General features: G+C 41.7%; 1 protein-coding gene across 1 annotated transcript in view; it reads right to left on the bottom strand.

Annotated features, from left to right (window-relative positions):
• The window catches only part of gucy2ca (guanylate cyclase 2Ca), a 23,465-nt gene extending 10,073 nt beyond the window's left edge, over positions 1-13,392 (bottom strand). Inside the window, exons 1-22 of the mRNA XM_024137339.1 lie at positions 12,663-13,392; positions 12,374-12,486; positions 10,106-10,173; positions 9,620-9,838; positions 9,293-9,411; positions 9,005-9,101; positions 8,805-8,907; positions 8,502-8,658; positions 7,788-7,873; positions 7,554-7,671; positions 5,712-5,793; positions 5,218-5,320; positions 4,890-4,952; positions 3,768-3,839; positions 3,224-3,328; positions 2,884-2,970; positions 2,443-2,575; positions 2,172-2,309; positions 1,807-1,895; positions 1,626-1,717; positions 651-809; positions 60-252 (exon numbers count right to left, since the gene is read on the bottom strand). Coding sequence (XP_023993107.1) covers positions 60-252; positions 651-809; positions 1,626-1,717; positions 1,807-1,895; positions 2,172-2,309; positions 2,443-2,575; positions 2,884-2,970; positions 3,224-3,328; positions 3,768-3,839; positions 4,890-4,952; positions 5,218-5,320; positions 5,712-5,793; positions 7,554-7,671; positions 7,788-7,873; positions 8,502-8,658; positions 8,805-8,907; positions 9,005-9,101; positions 9,293-9,411; positions 9,620-9,838; positions 10,106-10,173; positions 12,374-12,486; positions 12,663-12,873 — 2,607 coding nt within the window. The 5' untranslated portion in view covers positions 12,874-13,392. The remainder of the gene's footprint in view (positions 1-59; positions 253-650; positions 810-1,625; positions 1,718-1,806; positions 1,896-2,171; positions 2,310-2,442; positions 2,576-2,883; positions 2,971-3,223; positions 3,329-3,767; positions 3,840-4,889; positions 4,953-5,217; positions 5,321-5,711; positions 5,794-7,553; positions 7,672-7,787; positions 7,874-8,501; positions 8,659-8,804; positions 8,908-9,004; positions 9,102-9,292; positions 9,412-9,619; positions 9,839-10,105; positions 10,174-12,373; positions 12,487-12,662) is intronic.
• Between the last annotated feature and the right edge of the window lie 1,209 nt (positions 13,393-14,601).

Below are 14,601 nucleotides of genomic sequence, written 5' to 3'. Positions count from 1 at the left end.
GGGGTGAATACTTTTACAAGGCACTGTATGTGAACATGTCAAGCCTCAGTCCCAACTACCTTGTATACATCATGGTGGTCCAGGATCCTGTCAAAGTTCTTGTAGATGTCGTTGAGCATGTCCACCACCTCCATGGGCGTGCTGTACTGGCACAGGGTGGTGAAGCCCACGATGTCGCTGAAGTAGACCGTCACCTCATCAAACAGCTCTGGCTCCACACTGCCCGTCTCCTTCAGGGAACGCACCACTGGGCTGAGGAGGGAAGCAGGGGGACGGGAGGTTAGGCTGAGCGACTCCTTGTCGTTCTGTTGGCTTCCAAAAGCTAAATAGACTGGCAGGTGTGTTAGGGTAAAGCGTTAAGAGGATTAGGGTTGTTAGGGTTGAACCAGGATGTGGACATAACGCTCAGTTTAGGGTTAAGGTTAGGGTTGTAGCTAGGGTTAGGGTTGAACCAGGATGTGGACATAACGCTAAGTTTAGGGTTAAGGTTAGGGTTGTAGCTAGGGTTAGGGTTGAACCAGGATGTGGACATAAAGCTCAGGTTAGGGTTAAGGTTAGGGTGATAGTTAGGGTTGAGCCAGGATGTGGACATGAAGCTAGTGTTAGAGTTAGGGTTAAGGGTTGAGGTTGAGCTGGGATGCATGACATACGCTGGCAGGAGCAGGAAGTTGAGTCTGTCAGCCCTGTCCCTCTCAGCCTTGTACAGAGAGGTTCTCTCCTCCACCAGGTGCTCCAGGTTCCTGGAGTACATCTGCAGCCGACGGATCAGGTTGTCCATGTAGCTCTCATTAGCCTGGTTGTGCAGGTTGCTGAATGATTGTGGAACATGGAAAAAAATGACAAAATCTCTGTTATGATAAAAGCCCAATAGCTCAGAAAATCTTTAACAAGAGAAAAATCCAAATTGGAGATTGTCTATCACTCCAACTTTTGCATGAATAACGCATTGACAGAACTCTAAATTTCTAAGACGTCTGTATGTTAAACACAAATCAGCTGTTGACATGCCATGGCTTTTGGTATGTAAAAAGGGTTTTGATTGACTGAATGTACTGAGTGTACAAAACATTACTAGCATCCGCCTTTTCCATGACATAGACTGACCAGGTGAATCCAGGTGAAAGCTATGATCCCTTATTGATGTCACTTGTTAAATCGACTTCAGTCAGTGTAGATGAAGGGGAAGAGACACGTTAAAAATACATTTAAGCCTTGAGACAACTGAGACATGAATTGTGTATGTGTTCCATTCAGAGGGTGAAAAGTGCTTTGAACGGGGTATGGTAATAGGTGCATAGCGCACTGGTTTGTGTCAAGAACTGCAACGCTGCTTGGTTTTTCACAGTCAACAGTTTCCTGTGTGTATCAAGAATGGTCCACCACCCAAAGGACATCCAGCCAACTTGACACAACTGTGGGAAGCATTGGAGTCAACATGGGCCAGCATCCCTATGGAACACTTTCGACATCTTGTAGAGTCCATGTGGGGTGCAACTCAATATTAGGAAGGTGTTTTGTACACTCAGTGTAGATATGGAATATCAGGCATTTTGTACACACACAAACAAACTCACACATCATGCACACACACTCACACGCTCACTCTCATGAAGCACTGGGCTTACCTGAATATCTTACCCAGAGATCCCTCTATCTTCTTGAAGTCTGGCCTCCTCTCCGGGTCCTCTTCCCAGCAGTTCTTTATCAGCATGTAAAGCTGCAGGAGACAAGTAGAATGACAACCATACATACAAACTAACACAGATATGCATACGTACGTGAGGAATGCTATGAGGGGCCTTGTACCTCCGCCTCGTTTTCTGCTGCTGTCTCAAAGTTCAGATCTGGCCTGAAGAAGCCAGTTTGACTTGGGTACTGCACCATGTACAGCTTCTCTGAGGGAGGAAAGAAAGGGGAATTCAGTTGACAGCCATGCCCTCATTTACAGTAAAATAATACAAATTTCACTCTCCTTTTCCAAAATCACTAGAATAGTAATTGATAACAGTGATCCCTAGTGAGCAGAAGTTGTATTTACATGTAATGGCCAGCAGGGGCCGCTGTTAAATTGCCAGTGTGAGATGCATAGACATAAAAAACTTGATCACTTTTACTATTGCTAAAAACTGTTCTGCATGACTCTCTGACTCTAGCCGCCAGACCGTTGTTACCTGCGATGTCGGAGCAGGCCTGGGTGAAGAAGGGGTTCTTCCTCAGTATGATCTCCTGAGCGATGATGGCAAAGCTGTAGACGTCCCCCTTCTGGGAGATCCCCTGCTTCCGGAGGTGTTCTGGAGCCGTCCACAAGTCTGACAGAAAGGAGAGGGACCAGAATGGGATATCAAATCKCTCTCCTGCTTGAGTTTTTTACTAACTTCATMGCATAATACTTTCAGGTTGAATCATTTACTTGTYAGGGAAAWAGTGGGCAGAGGGCTTCACCTTTGCAGGGGTTGAGGATGGTGTTGCAGCCAAAGTCTGTGATTTTGACCACCATGCGGTTGTCCACCACACAGTTTGAGGACTTCAGTCGGCCATGGACCTCAATGTTGCTGGAGTGGAGGTAGGACATGCCCTGAAACCGCCACCAGGGTGAGCCCCACACAGCTACAGCATGCAACACCAGTGGTTCCCAACCAGGGATACTAGGACAACTGGGGGAACTTGGCCTATCCATAGGGGGTACTTGAGAACTCATGAGACCATAGGGTTACTGGTTCAATGCACATGAGGGGGTACTTAAGGGGTACCGCGGCCAGAGCAAAATTCAGTTGGTGGTACAGTAAGCAAAAAAGGTTGGGAGGCACTGGATTACACCTTATTATAATGTCAGTGCATTTACCCACAGTAAACACATAGTACAACCAAACTACATAAGCATACCTTAGCTATGTCATACATGACTGATATCTTGAATTCCAAGTCCATGAAGGTCTTTTCAGGATAGGAGATTGTGTCATTAAGGACATACTGTAAAGACAGTGAATTACAGAGTTTACTGCAGTTCAYTTTATGCTTGAGTGTTTTTGTTTCTGCCTGGTAGGGTATTAGAAAACTGAGTGAATGTAACTGTGATTGTGACCCAGGCYCTGTCGGTAAAGGAGTRCTGTAATCAACATGTGTGTAAATGTCATTTGCTTATCATTMCACAATGAAGATATATGGGTGGAAAGTAGGTCACTGATTCCCACCATAAAGTCATGTTCTCTGCCAATCCTCTTACCCTCAGGGATCCCCTCTCACAGTATTCAAACACTCCAAACAGGCCATACTCAAACTTCACCGTGCCATAGAACTTGGTCAGGTTGTAGTAGTCAATACGCAGGAGCTGAGAGAGAGAGAGAGAGAGAGAGAGAGAGAGAGAGAGAGAGAGAGAGAGAGAGAGAGAGAGAGAGAGAGAGAGAGTGTGAAAGACATCCTCTTAAGGGTGATCATGACTTCCTCACACTTATTTACACACTCTACTTTTATCACCTAGTTGCTCACATAAGGTCACATAGGCTATCTCCTCTGATTGACAAGGAGATAAAAGATTCCTCCATAGGGCCACAAAGCCACAAAACACACACACACAAATCCGCAAACCTCTGTTGTTCACACCACATCAAGATAAGCAAATATGTGGTTGACCTTGAGCTCGGGCCACATAGACACTCAAAATGGACACTAGATCAGTGGATAGCTGACTGGACTACTGTTTGAATCAGCAGGTTAGGAGAACCACGATAGCGGCGGAGAGGAAATGACATCATTAGCAAGAACCTTACAGTGTTGAGCTCAATCCTCTGGATCTCACTGAAGTTGCCATCTGTGTGTTGCAGCTCCTTCAGGATCACGGGCTGAAAATAATAGATCCATAATAATAGAGTAGAAGTTATGCCCATTTCAGCCTTTGAGAGTAGTTACTGGTGGGTCGTTCCTCCAATTCAGTGCCTTTCAAGAAGTGTAACTGTCACAAAGAGCACATATTCAACTTCATGAAAAACACTTTTTCCCCGTCTCAAGGGGTTAAATAAAAATATTACTATAGTAAGTGCCTATTAAGTGTCAAATAAAGTAACAGGGTTGACGATTTCATCTTAAATAAGCCATAATCCCCTTGTGACAGGATAAATGGAAGCTTGTTGTGTGCAACAGGGGGTTGCAATTGAATGCAACCTTCACAATATTTTTGTAATTGTTTTATCATTTCTAGCCCGTCTATCTATGGGTAACCTGGTTGACGTGTTATGCTCGACCTGCTCAGTTTTCCACCACAAAACACCAGAAAATTGCCACAAAGACTAGAACCAGCTCACTTGCTTTTTATACTATGATTTGACGATTAAGGGAAAGGGAAAGGGGATATCTAGTCAGTTGCACATCTGAATGCCCAACCCAACCCCAACCCAACCCCTCTGAATGAAAGATGTTTATTTTGAAAAACATGTTTAAAAGGAATAGTTGTACCATATTAACGAGAGTTCAGTTCAAGTAACAGGGTTGACCTTAAAATGAGGAACAAACGTAAATGAATCACTAATCACATGAAATAAATAATAACCTTCAGAAACGACTTTGTCAAAGCAACAAAATAACTAGGGCTTTACAATGATGGTGAAATWTGGGGGTTAAGTGGGTTAAAATCTTCCTAGAAGTCAGAGAGGGTGCACAGAGGGACATATCAAAATGCAGAWTTTTTGCACTTTAGCAAATCTTTATTTATTTATTTAATTCTCCATGTGGTCTACATTAAAGGGCACTTCATTTAATATAACAGGCTTTTAAAATGTTATATTGGTGCACAAATCAATGGGACGCAAAAGGCAATCTTTTGGCGGAACGACCCTGGTATGACAACTCACACCATGTCTTTAAGTCAGTTAATGGACCAAAGAGTGTAATGGCACCTTTTTGTCATAGCGCGCCCTATGAATCTGGTAACAGCTGTCCTTCCTGTTGTCTTCATCGATCTGATATATAGAAAGAAAAGGAATAAATAATGTGGAATAAACCGTCAACATTAATAAAATATCACAAGACTATAGGCATCCAATTAGATCCCTGGGTATTAGAGAACACAGGGAGTATCAGAATGTAAATGAAAGAATTTAAACCAACATCAGTGTAACACCAGCTTGTATTGACCATGCATTATGGGAGTTTGAGAGATTACATACTATAAATAGAAACAGACAGGCAAAAACATCATGACAAGGAGGAGGTGAGGGAGCTCACCTTCAGTGAGACCAGGCTTAACTCTTTCCCATCCAGCGGACTAATCAGGTCTTGGCTGATGTGGGACCACCTCTTTTCGTTTTGACGTTCCTTCATGTTCTGCCTATTGGCCATAAATCAAATCAAATCAGAGTTTATTTGTCACGTGCACAGGATACAGCAAGTGTAAACAGTACAGGGAAATGCTTGCTTGCAAGCCCTTCCTCAACAATGCAGTAATGCTAAGTAATATAAAAGAAAAATACATACGAGAATATATACAAGGTCAATATCAGTACCAATCAATGAAATGGATTCTGGTGACAGTTGTGTAATCAGGTTTAAAGTGACTGAGCAGAAGGGTAAATATAATAATAATAATAATAATAATAATAATAATAATGTTAATAATAATAATAAATAGACAAACACAGAGGTGAATGAGACATGTCATCAAGCAACATTGTGATTGGACAAAAGTGAGAACACAGAGGTTGGTGTGGTGCATATTTGACCTGTAGAAGATCAGAGCGATGGCAGTCACCACCACAACACTGACACTCAGGACGATCACAATGATATCCTTTGTCTTCAGATCTGGAATCACAAACATAGAATAAGTATTCCCCCCACCAATACTGTATCTTCATACCAAGACGTAACAGAAACTTCAAAAGAGGTTGTGTACTAGAATAAACTTTGTACTGTTACTAGTAGCACTAGTGTTTATAAATCAAATCAAATCAAATTGTATTTGTCACATGTGCCAAATACAGCAGATGTAGACCTTGCCATGAAATGCTTACTTACAAGCCCTTAACCAACAATGAAGAGTTTTTAAAAAGTAAGAAAAATGTGCTAAATAAACTAAGGGGAAAATAGTAACACAATAAAAAAACTATAACGAGGTAATGTACAAGGGGTATAACGGTACCGAATAAATGTGAAGGGGTGTGGCTTAGTCGAGGTAATTGAGATAATATGTAGGTAGGGCTAAAGTGACTATGTGTAGATAATAAACAGAGAGTAGCAGCAGTGTATTGGAAGAGTGTGAACGAATGTGCATGTGTGTGTGTGAGTGTCCAGTGAGTGTACATTGAAATGTATGCACTCACTACTGTAAGTCACTTCGGGTAAGAGTGTCTGCTGAATGACAAAAATGGAAATAAAATAAAGGGGTCAATGCAAATAGTCCGGGTAGCCACTGTTCAGCAGTCTTATCGCTTGGAGGTAGAAACTTCTACTGGCCTGTTACAAGAGCTTATACAGTGCATTCGGGAAAGTATTCAGATTCCTTGACTTTTTCCACATTTTGTTACGTTACAGCCTTATTCTAAAATGGATAAAATTGTTTTGGTTTTCCTCATCAATCTACACACAATAAAACCATAATGACAGAGCAAAAACTGGTTTTTAGAAATTTTTGAAAATGTATATTTACGTAAGTATTCAGACCCTTTACTCAGTACTTGGTTGAAGCACCTTTGGCAAAGATTACAACCTCAAGTCTTCTTGGGTATGACACTACAAGCTTGGCACACCTGTATTTGGGGAGTTTCTCCCATTCTTCTCTGCAGATCCTCTCAAGCTCTGTCAGGTTGGATGGGGAGCGTCGCTGCACAGCTATTTTCAAGTCCAGAGATGTTCGATCAGGTTCAAGTCCGGGCTCTGGCTGGGCCACTCAAGGACATTCAGAGACTTGTCCCGAAGCCACTCCTGCATTGCCTTGGCTGTGTTTTTTAGGTTCGTTGTCCTGTTGTAAGGTGAACCTTCGCCCCAGTCTGAGGTCCTGAGCGCTCTGGAGCAGGTTTTCATCAAGGATCTCTCTGTACTTTGCGCTGTTCATCTTTCCCTCGATCCTGACTAGTCTCCCAGTCCCTGCCGCTGAAAAACATCCCCAGATCTGTGCATCGACACAATCCTGTCTCGGAGCTCTACGGACAATTCCTTCGACCTCATGGTTTGGTTTTTGCTCTGACATGCACTGTCAACTGTGGGACCTTTTATAGAGAGGTGTGTGCCTTTCCAAGTCATGTCCAATCAATTGAATTTACCACAGGTGGAAATTGAAGTTGTAGAAACATCTCAAGGATGATCATGGGAAATAGGATGCACCAGAGCTCAATTTCGTGTCTCGTAGCAAAGGCTCTGAATACTTAAGTAAATAAGGTATTTATATTTTATAAATTTGCAAAAATGTATAAAAACTTGCTTTCGCTTTGTCACTATGGGTATTGTGTGTAGATTGATGAGGGAAAAAACTAATTTAATACATTTTAGAATAAGGCTGTAACGTAACAAAATGTGGAAAAAGTCAAGTGGTCTGAATACTTTCCAAATGCACTGTATGCCATTACCGTTAGAGTTGATTGGCTTGTCATCTGGCAGTTGGGACCCGGGCCAGGGCAGTGAGGGGGTGTTGTCCTCCACTCTGGTCTCATTTATGGACGTATCAAACACAAACAGGGTTTTGTACTGGAGGGGAGGTGCAATGACAGCGTTATTAAGTGATCATTAAATGATGTCCTGCTGCTGTTTAACAGGGGACGGAGATGGTGACCATTCCAARAGTTACATTGGATGAAGCCTACCTGTTTATCGATGGTGGATGTGTAAATCACAGAGAAGTTCACGTCCCTGTCCCCATTCTCATCCAGCACGTAGTGTCCCCCCATACCTGCACACAGATACTATTATGTCTAACCCTTTAAGAGTATCACCATTTATCCTCCTGAGCAGAAAACTGTTGACTGAAACACCWGCCCTTAACAACCAMTTGCTCCCTTATTATAGCACCAATAATCACACCACTGTGAGCAACAATTCCAAAGAAATTGAGGCTARGACCTAGTGCRATWKTCAAGGTTCAGGTTGGGAAATGTWATCTAATACAAGAGGTTGSYGAAGACATATAACCAGCTGAARTACTATGGTCCTCAGCTATAAATGGACAAAATGTGAAARYTTGCCCATAAAYGTCAGCKAAGAGAGAACACTCTAATTAGCCATGTACTGCACTGTAAAAAAAAATCTAAGTGAATGGGATTCTGCATAATGTGTGGCCTTTCGTTCCTGTGTGGAGAATGACGGWGGTGTGACAAAAATGAAACATTTACTGTTCTGGTTTGCGCAAGTTCCCGTTGGACGAGAGTCAYAYATCAGATGCTAAAGGTTGCCGCCGAGCAGSWTTGCCAAGTCCAACAAGTATAGGTTCTCACCATTGCCTGACMTAAAATGTTATGGTGTTTAWATGGAGGACTGAGGACAGMATGGACCATGGCTCTGGCCATTAGGCCKTCCTATACCTTGAAAAGAGACATTCCTGAAGGGGTTTACATCGGAGAGCTCTGTGGCGGTTGGCTGTGTTGCTCTGCCTCTCAGCTCACTGGTCAACCTCTGCCTCAGCACATGGCCAAAGAGCAACACACCGTCATGGTACCCCGCTACATAGTCATTTAACTTCTGCAACAGGAGAGGAGAAGCAGTCAGGAAGACAGGGAGAGAGATAGAGAGAGAGAGAGCGAGAGAGAGAGATGTTATCTTTGTTTAGACATTAGGAAGTCAGAAGAACTGAGGAATGAAGACAGATGAGTGGAGCAGGGACTAACCGTGCTGTTGTAAACTTTGTTGTTGTATTGTCTCTCAGGCAAGGTGAGCACCAGAACATTGTCCATGCTTGGGTTGGCAGTCATGTTAGTGTGATACCCATGGCTAGGAGATAGAAAAGTTACATGGTTTCAACTTTCAATCAGTGTCCTCAAAAAAAACTATGTAATGTAGTGTAACAAACTACCAAAACCAGTCTCACTTATAGATATCGATGAGGATGAAGACAATTTCTGGGGGAAMCGTTGTTTCGTTCTTTATAGTGGTGATGTCATCTGGGGTTCCACAGAGGATGAATACTGAAAAACATTGTGCAGGGGTTATAAAWCTGTGAGATGAAATAACATCTAAAAGATTGTAGCTAGGTTCCAAAAGTTTTGTTTTAAGTATCAATTGATTTATTTCCTATTCGGGGTGGAACAAGTGGCTGGAGGGTAAGGCATGGATAAGACTTGAGAAGGTARTGAAGAAGACAGAGGGAGAAACACACCGTTGCTGTGTCTGTTTTCAGACTGAATAGCTTTCTTTAGCTCTTTCTTGCTGCGTAGCATCTCTCTTGAGATTGACATAGCAAACTGGACCGAYGGTGCCTCCAGAGCATTGATGTACCTATGACGATGGCAAAAGGGAAGTGATGTAACGGTGCACCATGGAGCACCCAACAATAAACTCTTCTCTCCCTGACATCAAACTTACTCTAGATATGTATGTTACAGTGTTACAGTCTACCATACACATGCAATGAGCATCTCTGTACTGTCTGTATGTGTGGACGTGGCGGAAATCCCCTTTCAAATGCACAGGTGTTCCATCTCACCAAAAACAGTCTTCAGTTTGGTCTGCCTTCTTGTAGACATAAGCGCTCCCCCAGTGCATCTTCAGACCATGTCTGGTGAAGTTCCAGAAGTGGACAAAGAAGTTGGAGATCTTGCGTGCCGGGGGCAGCAGGCGGCTCAGGTTGGCCTTGTAGTCACAGGACAGACCGAAGCTCCCGGCGGAGATGATGGGGATAGTCAGMGTCAGGCCTATCTCCACGCTGAGACACACAGACCGGGGGTCACACAGTTCTCCAAATAGAGGGATCATGACCAGCAGGTCAATCTGTCCTTATCTTACAGGACAACATATTATAAACCAGCATAACAATAAACACTATTATCATAATCACCTAGTGGGTCATTTACCACAAGTACACATCATCAACTACTAATAATCAGGCAAAACAAATACTTGTTCAATGGGGATGACAGAGACAGGGATCATTAACATGCGTGTGTGCGTGCAAGACAGAGAGAGTACTTACTCCACCATAAAGAAAGTGGCAAATGTACAGGAGGGTCCCAGCATGGCACATCCCACCTCACCTTTAGTCTGGAGCACAAACAAATACGTACATAAACATAGGCACTTATGTTGTTGAGTAATGGGGAAGGGCTTGTCTCTGTCTCGTTTCTCTTACTGAAATAATGTCATCTTTATTAATCTTATAGGCCCTCTTCATCAGCCCAATTTTAATCTGACTGAAATTACTGCTTAGTTTCAGTATAGTCATTGCGGTATACGTCCATAGGAATGGAAACTTCTCCACCTGATGTCTTAGAAAAGTTTTACTAGCCAAGCGGATCCAAATTATATGCCTACTGTGAATAGTTGAAATTACACTTCAATGGCAATTCATCTTCTCWTCTGCYCATCTAAATCAGTCTATCAGTCAACATATACAGTTGAAGTCGGAAGTTTACATACACCTTAGCCAAATACATTTACACTCAGTTTTTCACAATTCCTGACATTTAATCCTAGTAAAAGGTCAGTCTTAGTCTTAGGTCAGTTAGGATCACCACTTTATTTTAAGAATGTGAAGTAGCAGAATAATAGTAGAGAGAATGATTTATTTCAGCATTAATTTCTTTCATCACATTCCCAGTGGGTCAGAAGTTACATACACTCAATTAGCATTTGGTAGCATTGCCTTTAAATTGTTTAACTTGGGTCAAATGTTTAGGGTAGCCTTTCACAAGCTTCCCACAATAAATTGGGTGATTTCTGTCCCATTCCTCCTGACAGAGCTGGTGTAACTGAGTCAGGTTTGTAGGCCTCCTTGCTCACACACACTTTTTCAGTTCTGCCCACAATTGTTCTATAGGATTAAGGTCAGGGCTTTGTGATGGCCACTCCAATACCTTGACTTTGTTGTCCTTAAYCCATTTTGCCACAACTTTGGAAGTATGCTTGGGGTCATTGTCCATTTGGAAGACCCATTGCGACCAAGRTTTAACTTCCTGACTGATGTCTTCAGATGTTGCTTCAATATATCCACATCATTTTCTTTCCTCATGATGCCATCTAAATTGTGATGGCAAAGCACCCCCACAACATGATGCTGCCACCCCCGTGCTTCACGGTTGGGATGGTGTTCTTCGGCTTGCAAGCCTCCCCATTTTTCCTCCAAACATAATGATGGTCATTATGGCCAAACAGTTCTATTTTTGTTTCATCAGACCAGAGGACATTTCTCCAAAAAGGTAAATTGATGCTTTTTTTTTTTGGGTTTTCCCCCCCATGTGCAGTTGCAAACCGTAGTCTGGCTTTTTTATGGAGGTTTTGGAGCAGTGGCTTCTTCCTTGCTGAGTGGCCTTCAGGTTATGTCGATATAGGACTCGTTTACTGTGGATATAGATACTTTTGTACCTGTTTCCTCCAGCATCTTGACAAGGTCCTTTGCTGTTGTTCTAGGATTGATTTGTACATTTCGCACCAAAGTACATTCATCTCTATGAGACAGAACGTGTCTACTTCCTGACGGCATGATGGCTGCCTGGTCCCATGGTGTTATACTTGCGTACTATTGTTTGAACAGATGAACGTGGTACCTTCAGGCGTTTGGAAATTTCTCCCAAGGATGAACCAGACTTGTGGAGGTCTAACATTTAGGTCTTGGCTGATTTCTTTAGATTTTCCCATGATGTCAAGCAAAGAGGCACTTTGAAGGTAGCCTTGCAATACATAACAGGTACACCTCCAATTGACTCAAATGATGTCAATTAGCCTAGCAGAAGCTTCTAAGCCATGAAATCATTTTATTGAATTTTCCAAGCTGTTAAAAGGCACAGTCACTTAGTGTATGTAAACTTCTGACCCACTGGAATTGTGATACAGTTTCTTGTTCGAAAGAAATTTGTGGAGTGGGTGAAAAACGAGTTTTAATGACTTCAACCTAATGTATGTAAACTTCGACTTCAACTGTAATATCTTCAAGTAGCAATGGTGTCCTGGAAGAGTGGTATCAAGATGGGAATGGAAGTTATAAGTGAAATAATCTGTCTGTAGACAATTGTTGGAAGAATTACTTGTGTCATGCACAAAGTAGATGTCCTAACTGACTTGCCAAAACTATAGTTTGTTCGAAAGAAATTTGTGGAGTGGGTGAAAAACGAGTTTTAATGACTTTCAACCTAAGTGTATGTAAACTTCCGACTTCAACTGTAATATCTTCAAGTAGCAATGGTGTCCTGGAAGAGATGGTATCAAGATGGGAATGGACATTACTGTCTAAAAAAGACTGGCTCACATGCAGGGACTTGAGTATCTCCACTCCCTCACAGCTACTGCTCCCACAGCCCTTTCGTTTGTACAGCGTGGTGTTGAACCCATTGAAATTAGCCGTTAAATTGGTGTTCAAACCTTGTCATGGGAGAGAGTGTTGTAGGAGGATGAGATAATAACTGTTATCAAGCATAATGACATTTCCAATAGGTTTGTGTGGTAGGTTACAGCTGAATTTTGTTTATCACTGACACGTTTGTTTTATGTTGAAATTAAAGTATGTTGAAATTAAAAATAAATACATGTTTCTGTACCTGCTGCAATGTTCAGTTGCCTGTCCGCTTCAATTGCTTGCAACACTGCACCCTTTACAAACCCTAGGCTCCAGTCTGAGGTTTCATCCTCCAAAAGTACAACGTTCATGGTGTATTTGGGTTTTGATTTCATGCATTTGTCCAGCATTCGGCTCTCAACAAGTGCCACAAATAAGACTCCAACGCAAAGAAAACAATTTGAATTCAGCATTTTGATGCTGTATAGAACAGGATTTTTTTTAAATACTGTAAAAAAGATGCCACTATCTAAATCCAGATGTAGAAATTCTTAACATCTTTAAAGACACACCCTTAAGGGCTACAGGCCACTCCAAACCAAAAAGGTAGAAAAGTTAGAAATAGGAATAAGAAAAAAGATTGTTTTAAAAAGCGGGACTGTAAAAAGAAAAAAGTCAATTTGAGTAAACTACTTCAATTCTTAGATAGGCTAAATATAAAATGAAAAACAATGGTTAGACCTTCAAAAACAAAAAACAAATGAACACTAAGTTAGTTGCAATCACAGGAGACACACCTACCAGAGCTAAGGTAGAACAAGAAAAAATGGGATAGAAAGAAGTTGTTTATGTCACTTCAACCAACTCTCTGGATAAAGTAATGGTATATAACAAAAAGTAGACAACCCTCTGATATTAAAAGTAGAAAGGTTTGAAGGAGTAGCAAAGGCAATAGATCCACCAGTGAGCGCTTCAGTGAGATAGTACCTGTCAGCCACTCTGTCACACGCGTTAATGAACAACCACCAGTTGACAGATTGTGCACACAGAAGAGGGAGGGCAGCTATGCCTGACACCTACAGTTAATTTATTTATATATCTCAATATGAAACTGAATGATTTAATCATGTTTATAAACATGCTATTTGTTGACCCTGTTAACTTATAGGAATAATCCTGTAGTATGCAGAACACTCTATAGAAACATTGTAAATTAATTTATTGTAGGCCCTACAATAATCTACTTACCTCTGAGAATGTATCTCTTTAAGCATGGCCTTTATTGAGTCTCTATTGTTTCCTTGTATAAGACACAGGTGAGTAGGCCTAAATCCAAGGGTTCAACTGACTAGTAGAAGGAATTGGAGGAAACAATGTGTTTCTCCTAATGAGAATTAGGAGAAACGAAAATACAAGAGAGGAAAACTAAGACAAAGGAATGTTGACCAGTTCACAAGGAGGCATGTGAAAATCAAACAGGTAGATGTGAAAACGTATTGAGGACAAACAAATGTGAAATCAATGGAAATTACAGAATTATTATATAGCAACACAGTCTAGAATGCCCCAGAAACTCCATGTTCAGTAGAAGGGAGAGCTTTTGCAGGGAGAGGGGCGAAGGTCACAAAACACCATAAAATGGATGCCTTGTGTGCTGCAGATAAATGTGTCGGTTATAAAAGCAGGTAGATTGCAAGCCTATAAAACTGTTTGCTAGCCCTTTAAAGGGGCAATCCGCAGTTGTAACAATAACAAAGTGACTCCCRGCCACTGTTTTGGTAAAACGCTGAGTAACGTGGCTGGAGAAATGTAACCACTCTCAAATTCATAGATAGAGCTATGGATGCAAGGTCTGACTATCCAGGCTGCATCACATCCGGCCATGATTGGGAGTCCCATAAGGCGGCGCACAATTGGCCCAGCGTCGTCTGGGTTTGGGCGGGGTAGGCCATCATTGTAAATAAGAATTTGTTCTTAACTGACTTGCCTAGTTAAATGAAGGTTAAATGAAAATAAATTAAATATCCATGATATCAAAACGATAGCTTTAACCATATTTTTAAGCTATGCAATTTTTGTTTACATTTACAAACATTGGAGTAAAACAATCAGATATTTTATGGTTTTGATGGGTTTTGACAGTTGAACTAAGCTCATGAGATATTTATGAGTTATATTCTTCAAGAACCAATGGGTACATA

Source organism: Salvelinus sp. IW2-2015, unplaced genomic scaffold, assembly GCF_002910315.2.
Source record: "Salvelinus sp. IW2-2015 unplaced genomic scaffold, ASM291031v2 Un_scaffold1166, whole genome shotgun sequence".
In the NCBI taxonomy this organism is placed as follows: domain Eukaryota; kingdom Metazoa; phylum Chordata; class Actinopteri; order Salmoniformes; family Salmonidae; genus Salvelinus; species Salvelinus sp. IW2-2015.
The sequence above is the reverse complement of the archived record's forward strand: the minus strand, read 5'-3'. Positions and strand labels throughout refer to the sequence as shown.